Source organism: Vulpes lagopus, chromosome 11, assembly GCF_018345385.1.
Source record: "Vulpes lagopus strain Blue_001 chromosome 11, ASM1834538v1, whole genome shotgun sequence".
NCBI classification, from domain to species: domain Eukaryota; kingdom Metazoa; phylum Chordata; class Mammalia; order Carnivora; family Canidae; genus Vulpes; species Vulpes lagopus.
The window spans coordinates 68239184-68254575 of NC_054834.1; the positions used below are offsets into that span (position 1 = coordinate 68239184).

At 58.2% G+C, this 15392-nt stretch overlaps 1 protein-coding gene across 9 annotated transcripts in view; it reads right to left on the reverse strand.

The window, feature by feature from the left end:
- Window positions 1-12639: 12639 nt before the first annotated feature.
- The window catches only part of CD82 (CD82 molecule), a 50964-nt gene continuing 48211 nt past the window's right edge, over window positions 12640-15392 (reverse strand). For all 9 annotated transcript variants that reach the window (XM_041722944.1, XM_041722948.1, XM_041722945.1 and 6 more), the window contains 3 exons: window positions 14217-14423; window positions 13952-14035; window positions 12640-13615 (listed from right to left, as the gene is read on the reverse strand). In XM_041722944.1, the coding sequence (XP_041578878.1) occupies window positions 13538-13615; window positions 13952-14035; window positions 14217-14423 (369 nt within the window). In that variant the 3' untranslated portion in view covers window positions 12640-13537. The remainder of the gene's footprint in view (window positions 13616-13951; window positions 14036-14216; window positions 14424-15392) is intronic.

Below are 15392 nucleotides of genomic sequence, written 5' to 3' on the forward strand. Positions count from 1 at the left end.
TTGGCAGACGAGGCCTATGTTAGGTCCACAGGAAACGCATGTGTCCTATACTCTGATGAGCTCTGGGTGTCCCGGCCCATCTCACCTCCGACGTGCCTCCTCCCACTCATCCTAGCACATAGCAGCCCCTTTCTGGTCCTTTCAGATCGTCCTGGTGGGAACCAACTCTGTCCAGTCCACCATGTGCCCCACCCGCTGGAGACACATGATCCTTGTTACCCTTGTCTCTGCACCCAGAGGAAGCTACTGACCAAGCCTCTCCCCCTTCATGGGGGCAGAAATCCAATCAGATCTCTCTCCAAAGAAATCCTTGTGATATGATCTCTCCTCCTCTCTAGCCACCTGACCCTCATTCCCTTAGCAGGGGGGTGTCATTAATCTGTTCTTGGCCTGGCTCTCCTTCCACCATGACTCCTTATCTGTGCTCCCCTCCTCCCCATCATGCCCTTCCTCCAGGGTCTGGGTCTCCAAGCCCAGTAAATGGTGCTTCACTCAGCTGCCCACACTGAACCTGGGAGCCTTCTCTAACCCCTGCTACTCCCAGTTGGACCCTTGCTCTGAGGACACACTCACCCTCGGGGTAACAACCCCATTGGATTTGCCAGGGACTTTCCTGATTTCAGAGCTGATAATCCCGCATACTGGGGAATCCCTCAGTCCCAGAGTTGGTCACCCTCCTCACCTCCCCTCCTGCAACTGGCAGGAAACATCTCTTGCTTAGATCGCTGTCTCTGCCCCAACTCAAGCCTCTCTCCGATCCTTCCCCACACAGCAACCAGAGTGACGTTTCGAAGAAAAGTCTCCCCATCTGTACACTGCAGGCCCCAGGTCCTAGAAGAGTGTCTTATACCTCTAGGCCTTAGCACATGCGACGCCTGCCTGGCAAATACTGCTCATCTCCATGAAATCCTTGGCCATCAAAGGTGACTCTCTAGGCCCTCTATCTCCTGCACATGCATGCTTCCTGTCTCTCCAAACAGCTAAGCTCTAAAGATCCGAGCAGGTCCTGCCCTGCCTGCAGGCTGTTAGGCAGCCCTACAGACCCAAATTCCATCCTACCCGGGACTGTGGCGATGACACGTATGGGGCCTCTGCACCTCATCCGATCGTTCATCAAGCACACACTGCATGCCAGCCACTGTGGTAGACACTCAGGATAGAGCGGTGAAGACAACGTCCCTACACACATTCAGGAGCCCTACAGTGCACCTGCGGGGACACACACACACACACACACACACACACTTGCAGACTCAGGCCTGAATGGAGACCTCGGTGTACAGTGGCTTTCCTGGAGGCTGACTTCGGGAGGCCAAGTTCACGGTCAACACTTCTCAATAAAATGCTCCTGCCCCTGCCCTCCCACGTTTCCCAACACGGGTGTTGTCTTCCCTGTGTCCGGGATACAGCCTCAATGCCTTCACCAACTTCTAGTCTTAATGCCTGCTATACAGCTCGGGATGGGCCATGATGGAAATGAGGAATATTGACCATGACCACTGACCCCCACCCTGGGTCCTCCCCTCCCACCCTCCCAGAGCCAGGGGAATCTCCTCCAGGCAGGGCCCACTGGCCTAGTCCCTGGTTTGAGGCTTTTTCCTGTCTCAGCTTCCTTTGCAAAGTGCTGGCCTGGACCCCATTCCCTCTCCAATGGAGCAGACCAGCCATCACACTTGGATGTTCCCCTGGGGCATCCTGATTCACAGAACCCTGGACTTGGCCCACCGGGGGCCTATGCCACCTTCCTCTGTCTTCTAGATGGGGTCATTGTGAGGAGGGAGCTGGACACCCCTGACCCTTGCATCTTTGCTCCCAGTCCTCAAGGTTGGCCCCAGGGCCACCTCCTTCAGGAAGCCCTCCAGGGTCTTCTCCCTGTCCCACCCCCTCAGACAGGGGGACACCCTGGCCTCAAGCCTCTGGGCCATGTTAATGGTGTATCTGCCTCCCTCTTCTATGGATTTCCTCTTTGAGCTTTGTTCTAAGCCAGCATTTCTCAAACTGCCTGTGTATATGAATCAGAGGTGCTTGTTAAAACCGCAGGCTCCCGGAGCCCCTCACAATCAGGGAATGAGAATCTCCAGAGGGTGAGGCCCAGGAATCCAGATCTCTAAGAAAAGGCTTAAGTGGCTGTTAAATCAGGCAACTGTGGGTGAGCACTGTTGCCTGCATTCCCCAATCACCTGATCTCATTCTGGCGCTGAGAACGGGGTCTGCTGTAGTCACGCACCCATCTAACCATTCATTCATGCAATAAATATGTCTTAGCTGCCCTCTCTGTGCCAGGCATTGTGCTCGAGCTGGGGGCAGGGTGAGGAACGAGCCAGAAGCTCTCTCCACCCTCTGAGGAACTTGGAGTCTGGGAGGAAGGCAGGAACTCTAACCAGCGGTCACATATAATTCACACTCAGGAAAGCTCCAACGTGGAAAGTGAAGTGGGGGCCAGACATCCAGCGCTTGCTCTGCGACAGGCAGCCATTCTAAGGCCACCCTGGGCTAACTGACTTGGCCTTTGCGGCCACCATGAGGGGGAGGCTACAACTATGCCCGTTTCTGCAGGGAGGAGCTGAAAGCGACCTGCTTGCTGGTGTTTGCACAGCTCGGGAGGGGCAGAGTCTGGATTTGAACCCATGGCCCGGATGTGGGCAGAGAGGAGGCAGTGCTTTCTTCTTCAGGAGAAGGCCATGGTGTGTGTGTGTGTGGGGTGCACAGCGAAGCCACCCATGTCATCCCAGGACGTGATATGCAAGCTGCCTGAAGGCCGATTGGAGGGAAAAGCAGGCTTAGCCAGGAGAACAGGGGGAGATGGTTCCAGAGGCGGGGGGAGCACAACTCATTTCTGAGCAGGATAGCAGAGGAGTTCAGGACACGAAAGGGGCTCAGGGGCTGGCGACTTGCTCCTCGAGATCAGGCGGGCAGGTGGGGCAGCAGGCCCTGACCAGCGGCTGGCACACTGGCCAGAGTGTCCCTGCACCTGTGACTGTCACCTCTCTGGGAAGCAAGGCCGACAGCCATGCGGCGGAGCCCCAGGACTGGCGGGTGGGGTGGCCGAGTTCAGGCAGCCTGTGGCCACTGGCTCACCAGCTACGTGACCCTGGGAAGCTTACTTCCCTGCTCCGAGCCTCCTCGGATTTCTCATCTGCGAGATGGGGATGATGCCAAGAATCCCGAGGTCTTCGTGTTGTCTGGGGGAATAGCGAAGACAGTGTGCAACGTGCTGAGCACGGGCTCGGCATGAGTTACTAGTGTCCGCCTGGCACGTGGCTCTGAGCATTCTCTGTCCACTTTCACAAGGAGGACGTGGAGGCCCAGAGAGGTAGAGTGAGTCAGTCGTCTGTGGTTTCTCAGCCGATGAGGGCCCCCAGTGCAGGCAGGGGTCCTTCCAGCACCCCATGTTTCCCCCCAGGGGAGAGGACAGTCATGTGTGGTTCAGGGATAAGATCACCCCTCCATTGTCTGGATGACCCTCTGCCCTCCTGGGGGGAGAGCCTCTCAGCTCTGCTCCCCTCCAGCTCCCACAGTCACACCTGCTAGAGTTGCTGGGCCGCCAGAGGGTTCCTCACAGCTAGATTCTGATGGACCAGGACACCTGCATGGGGTCGGCTGCCAGCCTGGAGGAGGCAGCCTCTGGAGGGGCTGGGCTCTGAGAAACCCAGGAGGCCTACAGCTATGCCCCCATCCCAGGGATTGCCCTGGGAAGAGGCGGCAGCCCAGACTGTCTCTGAACTCCCCATGTGTAAACAGGTCAGCCAGGAGGGCCAGGGCTCCGTGCCCAGCGCCTGGTGCTGGCTGATGGCTGCAGTCCAGTAGTGAAGCGCAGGGGTGGGGCAGGCGGGGACCAAGGGTGGCGGTGACTTGTCCGCTAGACACAAGGAGAATGGGATGGAGCCCGTGGCTCTCCCTCTACCCCCAGCACACATCCCTTCCTCCTGGGCCTGCTGTGCCCATGGCATCACCCAGGGCCTGAGCAGCGCACAGGCGGCTGACCAGCTCTTGGAGTCAGGGAACATTTTCTGACACCCCATCTCTCTTGGGGCCCTCTAGCCCCCCTACCTGCCATACACAGAGACCCAGGGAAATGTCGAAATCCTTTTAATAAAAAGGCACAGCTGTGTTGATGGAGAAAGCAGAGGTCCTGCCTTAATTTGGCCACACCTGGGCTGGAATCCCGTCCTGGCCACTTAGCAGTTTGGTGGCCTCAGGGTGGCCACTGCCCTTCTCTGGAACCTCAGCTTTTCCATCTGTGAAGTGGAGGGAGGGGTGATCCTAACAACCACGGCGTCCCCGTAACAGTCACACGCGCTGAGTGAGGGCCTGGCATGCAATAGGGGTCCAGGAGGTGTCACGAACAAAAGAACATTATGGAAATGGGCTCATGACAGGTGCTCAATAAATATTTGCTGATTAAAGAGGAGGTTGAATTAAAGAAGAGATAAATGATCCCAACATCTGTGCTTTTGTCTTTCTTCTAAAAGCACACTGGAATTAGAGGCACTGGCTGGGGGTGAGATGCAGCATAATTCTTGGGGGACGGAAGGCTGAGAACATTCTTAGTGACGTCAGCCCCTGTGTGCAGAATACATTACACCCTCTCTCCGTGCTGCTGGCTTGCTCTGACATTGAGGCTCGTCAGGGAAGGTGACTCCGGGCTGAGTCCATGAAGACAGACTCGGGTTTCAATCTTGTCTCTGCCTCTTACGATTCAGGCAGCCCCGCCATAGATGAGGGTCTTGGCCGGTACTCTGGTTTCTTATCTGTAAAGGGAGGATCCAAGTTCCAACTCTCAGAGCCACTGGGAGGAGGCAATGGGAGGAGTGAATGAGGTGATCCCGCCAAGAGCTCGGAAATGGGCCTGGCGGGCCATGGACCCTCTGCAAGTGATTGTTGTCGTCATTATTCTTCTCTAAGGCCAACAACCGTATCAGCCAGCTACGCCGTGTAATAACTGGCCCCAAATGTAAGGGCCGAAAACAACCATGGCTCATGATTCTGCAGATCGAAAATGAAGGTTCATCTGCTGGGTGATCCTACAGTCCTCCTCTTGCATCTGTGGCTGGCCAGAGGTGAGCTGGGTGGCTCTGTGTCTGAGGGTGGGCTGGGGTAATGAGGTGACGGGGCCACTTGCCTCTCATCCTGCAGCAGGCTCACCTGGGCAGGGTCAGAATTCTTCATGGGCAGTGGCTGAATTTGGGGAACGGAGGGAGGGTATGAAGCCTCTTAAGACTTGGGCTCAGGATTGACTCACTGTCCCCTCCCCACATCCGACTGGCCACGGCAAGGCACAAGGCCAGCCAAGACTCAGGGAAGAGCTGGCTGCACAGTCACATTCATTGCCAAGGGCAATGACACAAGAAGGGGAAGAGTGACCATTTCTGCCAATAAGTGACGGAGCCACCACAGGGGACCCCTGGGACAGGACGCGGGGCTCTTGATCCCCAGGGCAGTTCATGATCCCACCTCAGCAAAGCCCGTGGCTCTCCCAGATGGCTTCACCGCTCCATCTCCTACCTGTAGGCAGAGGCAGGTTGCCACCTGCAAACTCTCTAACCCTCCGGAGATGGAGACCAGAGTCCAAATAGGGCCGCTGAGGGCCAGCTGCACATATGCCACACGTGGAGTCCTGGGGACCTGATGCCTGCACCCCCTCAGTGCTCAGAGGAAGGAAACACACACAACACCCCAGGACACCCCTCCCCACAGGCAGCCCCAGCTGTCCACTAAGGAACCTCATCAATCTATCCCAACCCCAAAGGTGGTCTTCAGACCATCACAAGCTTCAGTTTCCCTCGGCCGCCTGGAAAAGGTCATTCTGCCCACGTGGAATCCTCGCGAGGCCGTGACATTGATATCCATGTATTTTTTAAAAGATTTTATTTATTTATTCATGAGACATATACAGAGAGAGAGAGAGAGAGAGAGAGAGAGAGAGAGAGGCAGAGACACAGGCAGAGGAAGAAGCAGGCTCCATGTAGGGAGCCTGATGTGGGACTCGATCCTGGGACTTCAGGATCACAACTTGAGCCAAAGGCAGACGCTCAACCACTGAGCCACGCAGGCGCCCCTCTATCCACATTTTGATTGGTTCTTGTGCCTCCTTGAACCCTCGGCCAGCCAGCCTCCTGGGGAGTGGCAGCCCCCTGGGGACCCCAGGCAATGAGGACGTGGGGTGACAAGAGCCATCTGGGGACGGGCTTCTTCGGTCATCTGCGCATTTACTGGCGGGTAGGAACAGAGCTGTGACCGGCTGTCTCTGACACAGGGTACGTCTTGAGGTTTAACTTTGTGTTTCTTGCCTGTGTCCCCTCTCTAGACTGCTAGCTCCGCGACACCAGGGACTTCCTTCACCTGGCTGCGCCCTGATTCCCTCCGCAGAGCCTGGCATTCAGTGGGTGCCCCTTAGTTCCTGCACAGACGGATGGATGAAAGGTCAGATCTCATTGAGTTGAGCCTCTTTGAAAAGGGCCCAGCTCCTCATCAGATTTTCTGAGCCAGGGCTCTTTATTCCCATTGGCCTCCCCGATGGAGAGGGCACTGGACGCAGAGCCACGAGCTCCAGGGGCCAATCCCCGCGTCTCCACTGTGTGGCCGTGGATGCGAGGCTCTCAGGTGCGGTGGTTCTGGTTATTGTTCACTCCCAACTCCAGGGGGGCCGCTTATTTAGACTACAGTGTGAACAACGCCTCCTAGATCAGTGCCGAGAGGCAGCCTGCAGCACACAATGCAGCTGGGCCGGAGGATGGTGATGTTGCGGACTGGGAAGGAGACAGGGACCAGGACATGCGCCGGCCCACGCCCACTGGCTTCCCACTCTCTCTCCTCCGGCTGCCCCGCCCGGCCCTGTGTCTGCTGCCCAAGGCACGCCTCCCCCTGCAGAGCTGGCCTGGCTCTTACCTGGGCTCTGGCTGGGGTCCTGTTCGCAGCCTCCTTCTCACTGCTGCACTCCCTCCCTCCTCGTGGGCTCCCTGAAGCTTGGAGCCCGGCCCCCCTGGGAAAGGGGCTCTCTCCTCCCGTCCTACTGGACACAGGATACCTCCTGGCCCCTCGGCCCAGAGTCCTCCGTAAACCAGCACCGAGAGGATTGGCTGCTAGGAACACAGGGCCGCTGTCACCCCAGAAGCCACAAGTGGGGCTCACCCGGGTGTGTGATGCAGGGGCAGAGGCTAGAGCTCTTCACTTGTCAGCTGCCACCAGCACCCTCTGACCCCTACGGTCCTGGTTCTCAGTGGCCTCTTTCCACCCCTCCTTCCATCCTTCCCTCCCCTGCAGCCCCTCTGCACTTCCAGCATGGCCAGCATCCTGCAGGAAGCCCATTCCTCTTCCCAGGGGGCCTGCTTGAGGCATCTGAGGTGACACTGTGGGAGCCAGCCCAGCCCAGAAGGCAGGTGCTGGGGAAATGACCTCAGAGGGGGCAGCTGGGGGTGGGGGCGGCCACGGGCAGCTCAGATGGCCTGCATTAGCCAACCGGCCCCTCCCACCTGCCAGGCCTCCCCCAGAAGCAAGGAGGCTCCACCCCACCGGGCAGGGGTGGGCACAGATGGCTTCCTGCCCCAGTTCCTGCCCTGGAGGCACCAAGTTCCAGGCAGGGCCACCGCCAGGGAATGGGGGATCCCGCCGAAGCCTAGGACAGGTCATGGGAAGCAGCAGCTCCTGGTGTCCATTACCTCATGCAATTCCCACGGTAACGCCGGGAGTTTGGACTTACAGCCTCTGTGTCAGAGAGGAGTCGGTGAGGTTACGTGGCTTGTTACTCCTGAGCGCAGGAGCTGGTTGATTCGATTCGTTTCCGTTGGGAAGGGGGCAGCCAGGGGTGTGCTGATTCCTGTGGAGTGTGGCTGGAGGGGAAGGGGCTGAGCGTGAGCGCTTCCGCACCCTTTCCTGTTTGTCCACTCGCTGTTCATTATTCTACTTCCTTCCACAGGATGCCAGAGGCTCTGGGTGGGCCCCGGGGGTCCCACAGCAACATTCGGCGTGGACTGGGCTGTCAGCAGTGGTGGTGGTTGTGCCCATCTGGGTGCGTAGGTGTGTACAGGTGAGGGTGCCAGATTCCGTGTAGGCATCAGAATACAGGTGCCAAAAGGTCAGGGATCTGCTTTTCTTTGACCGCTGTGTTCTCAAGAGCCTAGAACAGTGCCCAGCACATAGTAGGTGCCCATTTAAGTATTCACAGAATGAATGAATGAACGAATGAATGAATGAGTGAAACCACAAACAAATGGTGAGCAAATGAAGCCTAGCCCACAGGTTCCAGGGACCCCAGATATCTGAGGTATAGCCAGGTATCTGCCCCGAGGTCTCTGTCCCCCTGCAGGGAAAGGAAGTGGTGGCAGTCCTGGCCTGGCCTGGGAGACGACGCCCTGCTGGCTGGCGTGTCATTAGTGGCATGCGCCGCCTTCACCATGCTGCTCCTCAGCCTGGGTAACTTGCTCACTTGTAAGACCCCAGGGAGGGAACAGAGGAGGCTCTGCTAGGAAGCAGGCAGGATTGGGGTCTCCCAGGGCGGGTCTGGAACATTCCAGGCTGACGGACATTTGCCCTGTCGTGCCTGCCCAACCCTGGCCAGGTACGGCTCTGTCTGAGGAGAAGATCTGGGTTCCCTCACAGCTAGGAATGGACTGAGTCCTCAGGGGAGGCAGGGCCTGCGTGCGTGCACACACACACTGGGCGGACGTTCGGCGGTGCTTGCCTATGCAGCCAATGCAGCCATGGCAGTCATTAAAATACCGGAATATTTCTCTCCTGGTTGACAACAATCCTCCCCCGGCCAACCCCTAGGCCCCCCTGCACCTCCTGCCAATCCGCACAGAAGGGCTTTATTCCAGTTCGAGTCTGGCGTCTATGCCCATTGCCAGCATCCATGCCAGACGGCCCCCCTTCCTGGACACTTCCTGCACACCGCCATTGGCTCCCCCAAAGACCCTGAGCTGGTACCCACCTATGCTTCTCCCTGGTCCCAGGGAGCCGTGTGGACTCTACCCAGGGGCACTCTTGGGCCTTCCTGCCCTCTGTCTCAGCAACCCCATTATGGGGCCCCTGTGCCAGTCATCTGAGTGGCATATCCCTTGGCCTGGACCTTCATGGCAGAGATGACAGCCTGGGGGTGCCCTGTCCCCCCACTGAAGGCCTGGTAGCCCTTCAGATGGCTCAGCAGCCCAAGCAGGGAGCAAGAAGGATGGAAGCCCCAGGTGGGCTTGGGATTGGTGACTGGCTATAGGGGCCAACTCAGGAATTAGAGAAGCCGGACTATGCTCTCTCCCCATGAATCTCTCAAGCCTGGGGGAGGCAGGGGGCAAGGAGGGCAGTGGAAACCGGGACCTCCCCAGGAGGTAGGAGTGAGGGGCCCAGCAGCCTCTGTGCTCACGATGACCAGATGTTACTGAACTTAGGCCCACGGTCTGACAACACAACCCAGCCTGGGAATCGTCCCAGGAAGCCTGGGAGGCGGTGGAGGCAGGAGGACGTCTCAGAGTCAGATCTGTGCGGTCCCAGTCCTGGCTCTGGCACTATCCAGCTGCGAGGCACTGGGACAAGCCTCGGGAGGAAGCGGGCTGGGGGATCAGCCCACTCTCTTAATAACTTCTGACATTTTCTCAGCCTTCTTTACGGTATTTATTTTGCAAGCACAATTTTGAGCTCACCCCTGCTCTCTGGGGCCCAGGGTCACATGGGAAGATGGAGGTACAGCGAGATCCAAACCCAGGTCCCCGGACCCCCTGCTGTTCTGAAGAGCCAACCTGACACGCTCCCTGTACCCTCTCTGAGGGTGAAGATGGCAGGACCCTCAACGGTAGGTCAGGGAGCATCTTCCTCCTTCCCCTTCGCTCTGCTCACCCAGGAGGGAGACAACCCAAGGCCAGAGAGGCGATCCGAGGCTGACACCCCTCAGCTGGTCCTGTTTAGGTTGGGGGTCAGCAGGTGGCCTGAGACAGTGGTCATCTCAGGCCTCCCGCCCCCTGCTCCCCAGCCTTCTCGAGACTTCCAGTCTCAGCCCCAAACCCCTGGGCATCAGAGGGACCCACATCTTACTTGGTGCCCCATTCTTGGCCAGCTGAAGTCTGCTGCTGCTCTTTGGGTGGGGGCTCTCGTTGTCCATCCCAGAATCCCATTCTCCCCCCGCCCAGGCCTAAAGTGGGGGAAGGAGGGGGAGACATACACAGGGCAAGACAGGGGCCCCCGGCTTCTCTGTGTTCATGATTGGTGGGTATTATCTCCAAAGCCAGGGGCCTGATGGAACCCTGAGAGCTCACGTGGGCAGAGACCCCCATTGGGAACCCACTGGCCCCCTTGCACCCTCCTCTCCAGGCCTTATGCCAGAGCTCCCCACAGCAGGCACCCCCAAAGGGCAGGAAAGCCCCTCATCTGGTGGCCTACTCTCCCGCCCCATCGCACCCCGTGCGCCTCACACCCCACCTGCTGCAGACCGTCACCCTGTGCAGGACCCCCGCAGCCGTGTCCTGCCACAGTCTGCCACGGAGACTGGAAAGCCAGGAACACGGCGCGATGGGCAAAGCCAAGGGATAGGGTTGCTCACTCTGGTTCAGGGTTCCCAGGGAGCCAGGCACCTTGCTGAGGCTCCTACCTCCTTCCCAGCACCCGAGCGTCCCACAACACTGTCAACATCCTGGCATTCGGATGAGGACAGGGAGGTCCCCAGGGGCCAAGAGGCTTGCCCGGGATCATGTGACTACACAGCAGCGAAGCCCCCGTTTGGACCCAGGCCTGCCCTACCCACCGCCCAAGCCCTTCTCAGGCAAGCCCTCCCTGAGACCTGCTGATGACGTGGGACAGTTGCGTGGGCACCAAGGGACCTCTGGGCTGAATCAGACTGTGTCCCCACCCCACACAGCCCCGCGCCCACCTGAAGGCTCGGATCTCCTTGTCTGCCCAGGGAGTCTGGCCCACAGCCAGGGACCAAGCCTTGTCTCCTAACTCAGCCTTTCTCTCCCTACAAGGCTGTCATCAGGGCAAGGGTGGCACGCGGGTCCCTCTGTGGGCCGGAGGAGGCGGACAGTAGATGTGGGACAGCTCGTGACTCCCTCAGGCAACGCCACCTCAGCCCGCGGACTGCACAACCAGATGGCCAGGGTGTGGTTCCTGCTCCTCTCGGCAGGAGACAAAATTATTTAACCCCTTTGTTCATCGTCCTTATCTGTAAACTGGGGATAATGGACCCACACCTCCTAGGATTACAGCAAGTAAATCAGTTAACATATGTCAGCGGGACTAGAACAGAGCAGATGCTTTTCAAGCAATTACTTTGTAAGATCGTCACCCAATTGCTTTGTGCGCATTCACTGGCCTTCCTGGCTCCTCCTCGGCAGGCAGATGCACAGCTTCGGTCCTCACTGCTCACAACCAGCACAAGGTCAGGCACAGTAGGCTCATGGGTGCTTTTTGCTCCAGTCGTGAAGGGATACCAGAGTTTGTGTGTTTGAGGGTGGCCTTTAATTCCACATTCCAGCCAGTCACGTTCCCCCTGGTAGCTAAGCTAAGGAAACCTTGGGAAATAAGAGCTATATAACTGAGAAAGTTTCCCTTTTTGCTTTGACCACCAGGAAGCTCAGAGGCAAAATTACATATGACTCAACTCAACCACTAGAGCTGTCAAAGGTAATTGCTTTCACTTTACATGCCAACTAGATTGGTGGACGGTACTGAATTGGGAAGGATTCGAGGCTGCCATGAATGATATCAGCTTAGAACATGGCCAGCGTGCATCCCGGCCAAGGAAATGAGAACGGCGATCAACTAGTGATGTCTGCTGCGAGCACAGTGGTGGAGAAGGTGGGATGAGCACAGCATGGATTCACAATCACCAGGTTGGGCAACTTGGCTGGACTTATCTCACCCATGTTTACACTTCCTTGTAAGCTTATATTTTCCCTGTTATGTTTCCTGTTTTATTACATGTACTTCCCTGTGGAATGAGGCAGGTTATAAATAAAATAAACTGGCATGACTCCCTCTCTGCCTTGGCTGAGCTCCGGGGAGGGTCTCTGACTGCAGCAGAGAACAGGCTCCGTGGAGCGTAAGGATCCTTCGACCCCCAGGGGCGTGCCCTGTGCCTTCCACAGGCCACAGTATCAGCCACAAAAATCTCTTGCAAGAAACCAATTAGGTTCAGATCGACAGTTGGACTGTCCCTAAGGTGTGCCCCACCACCGCTCGCTGAAGACAGGGCTGTCTGGCCTGCTCCCTCTGCCCTGTCTCTCTTGGGGGATCACCAGGGGGCAGGAGAGGGGCTATGGGGGGGGCATCTGTAGCTCCATCTTATCAGGCAGGGCCCAAGAATCTCAGAATCAGGATTCAGGAATCACCTCGGAGGGCTGCTAAAAATGCAGACTCTTTGTCCCCATCCCAGATCTGCTGCCTCAGAATCCTCCAGGCCTGGAATCTGCATTTTCACCAGGGCTCCAGCTGGAGTGAGAGACGCACTGGGGGCTGGGGCTGGGCCAGGGCCTGGAGAAGCCAGGGAGTCACTTGGGGCCCGGCCAGGCCCCCAGGCTGGGGCAGCAGCGCCACCTGGTGGGCTCTGCAGAAACACCTCGCGACCATCGCCCTCCTGCGGCCCCACTTCCCAGGAGCCTGGCTCTTTCCAGTCCATCCTCCTCTGGACGCCAGAAGCAGCACCGCCAGGCAGCAAGCTGGATTGTTACAAATCCTCTTTAATATTTAGCTGTCACATCTCAAACATGTTTTACAGAACTATGCACAGAGCCCCTCCGCACTCCCTGGCAGGGCACAGCCTCACCCACCCATTCCCCAGGGGGCAAAGGACAGGCCAGCCTCAGCTTCTCCTGGGGGAGAGCATCCTTCTCACTTCCCTGGGCAGCTCGGGATCCTGGCAAATGCAGGACCAACTCTGTTCCGGGCCCCAAGCATTCACACCCCCCCCCCCCCCCCCCCGGATTCCCTAAGCAGCCCAGAGCCAGTCCGGAGGCCTGGGGCCAGGCGGCCCCTCTTCGGCCCAGCTTATCACGTGGCCTAGGTTGGTCTGAGCTGCCTGGATGAGGCTGGAGCTGGCCTGCAGAAGGGTTGCTCCTCCTACTCGTGTCAGGTAAGGCCCACCCTCTCCCACTACCTTCAATGAAAATGTAGAAACCAAAGAGAGAAGCCTTAGAGTGGACAAAAGAGTTTACCCACGCAGTGGGCAGTCCCCTGAAGCCCAGGGTGCCTTATCTGACCCCCCACCCCCACCCCAAAGTTTAATACATTTTCCCCATCCAATACACACAGCTCCCAAGGCAGGTAGAGACCCAGTCTACCTGTGCAGGGATGCCTCGGGAGCATTTTCTCTGGGTTGCTAAGGGAATCCTGACGGGCAATAAGCGGAGGAGCCACAGAATTGCTTGGCAGCTGGGGCTCAAGTCTGGAGGCAGAAAGGTGGGGAGACGGGTCCAGGCCCCAGGAAGCCCCCCACCTCCAGCCGGCACAGGATGGGCACGGGCGACTGAGGTGGGAAGTGAGCCTGGAGGAGAGCCAGGGAGATCCTGAGGAGCCCTGAGCCTGGGGGCAGGCAGGGAGGTGGGAGACAGCAGGTGCCTCAGTACTTGGGGACCTTGCTGTAGTCTTCAGAATGGACGTGCCGGCACAAGCAGATGGACAGGAGCATCCCCAGGAGCTATGGAGGGAGAGGGCAAGAGTCAGAGGGAGGCAGGGCCACCTGGTCCCCTGGAAGGCCCCAGAACAGCATCTCATGGTCCAGGTCCTTGAGCTTCACAGGCTTTGAGTGGGATTAAGCAGATCCACAATGAAAGCCTTGTGACCAGCCTGGGGTTTCAGCAGTAGGGGGGGCCCCTGGGGTGGGGGGTAGTGGTCAGGCCAGGCCTGCTCCGGGGCCTCTAGAAGGGGATGGAGCTCAGCCTCCCTGAGGAGGCAGGGCCAATCCCTGAGGGCAGAGCTGGGGGTGGAGGGCAGGGGAGGAGTGTGGAACGCTGGAGGGGGGAGGGACTCAGACCTCAATGACAGCGACGCCCACACACACGCCCAGGATGATGCCCACATTCTCCTGAAGCCACGCCTGCACCTTCTTCATGCAGCCCTAGAAGGGGAGCACACGGTCACGTCACCCCTCGCCCCATAGATGCAGAAGCCCCAGGAGGGCCCACCCCAGCCCAGAGGGCCTGCGGAGAGAGGTTCCGGGTGGAGGGGAGGGAAGAAGGGAGGAGAAGCCGAGGGGCCTGAGTACCTGAAGGCACAGGTGCCCCCCGCCTCGCACACACCTCACGGTACACGGGCCAGTACTCAGGGTTGTTTCCACTCTCGGTCCTGGTGCTGTTGAAAGCCTCACAGAAGCCCTTCCGCACCAGGAAGCTGTCGTCGGCCTCCCTCTTATCCTCGCAGGAGCAGGGGTAGGTGACATTGGTGCGGTTCATGAGCTCGGCATTGTCCGTCCAGTTGTAGAAGCTGGCCCAGCCGCAGCACCTCACCTGCCGGGGACACAGGCCGCTCACGCCCACTGGCAGAGGCGGGGTCCCCCAGGATGGGGGCTCACATCTGTCCGTCTCAGGGATGCCCCCCTCCCCGCCGCCCCCGCCACCCCACTCGTCCCAGCCGAACCGCCAGGATTAGGGTTTAGGCTTCACTTTGGCTTCTGGGAGCCACAGGTAACTTGAAGGGGCTTTCAGGAAACACGCACCATAAATATGAAAACAGCAAGAAACAGAAAAGTCAGGAGCAGGAAAAATGTAAAAGCAGGACAGGAGGGACCGTTGCAGTGGAAAGAGAACACGGACGTGTGGACACATGAAGGGCGAAGGACACACAGGTAAGAGTGTGGGGTCTAGGGGCGCCTGGCTGGCTGGTGGGTGGAGCATGCAGCACTTGATCTCGGGGCCGTGAGTTCAAGCCCCAGGGTGGCTGTGGAACCTATTTAAAAAAAACAAAATTGTTTAAAAAAAGAGTGCAGGGTCTAGAGTCTGGCTACTGGGTTCGAATCCCAGCCTTGGCATCCACCAGCGGCTTAACTTTGGTTTAAGTGCTTTCCTCAAGTCTCCTCATCTCCAAAATGGGGTAACCAAGGTTCCTAAGTCAAAGGGCTGTTGGGAGGACACGGTGGTTACGGGGCAGGCCAGGTATCCGGGCCCCACCTGGAGAGCACAGGAACCAGCTCCGCATCAAGCTGCTGTGTACATGTTGGGGTTGGGATTTGGCTCTGAGCTTCCTGGTTGCCAAGGTGAAAAGGAGTTATGGTCAATTGTGCCTTTTAGAAGAGAAAATGGTCTAGTTCCAGAAGGGGAGAGGCCCTTCTGGGCTCCCTGTGCTAGAAGGGGCCTCTGTGGGGCTCGTGAAGGGGACCCCGAGGGCTTTGGATCACGTCTGGGCTTGAAATCCTGATGAGACTGGGATCTGAGAGGCCAAGTCCACCAGGGGCAGGTGGAACCGAGTCAGGGAGGGCT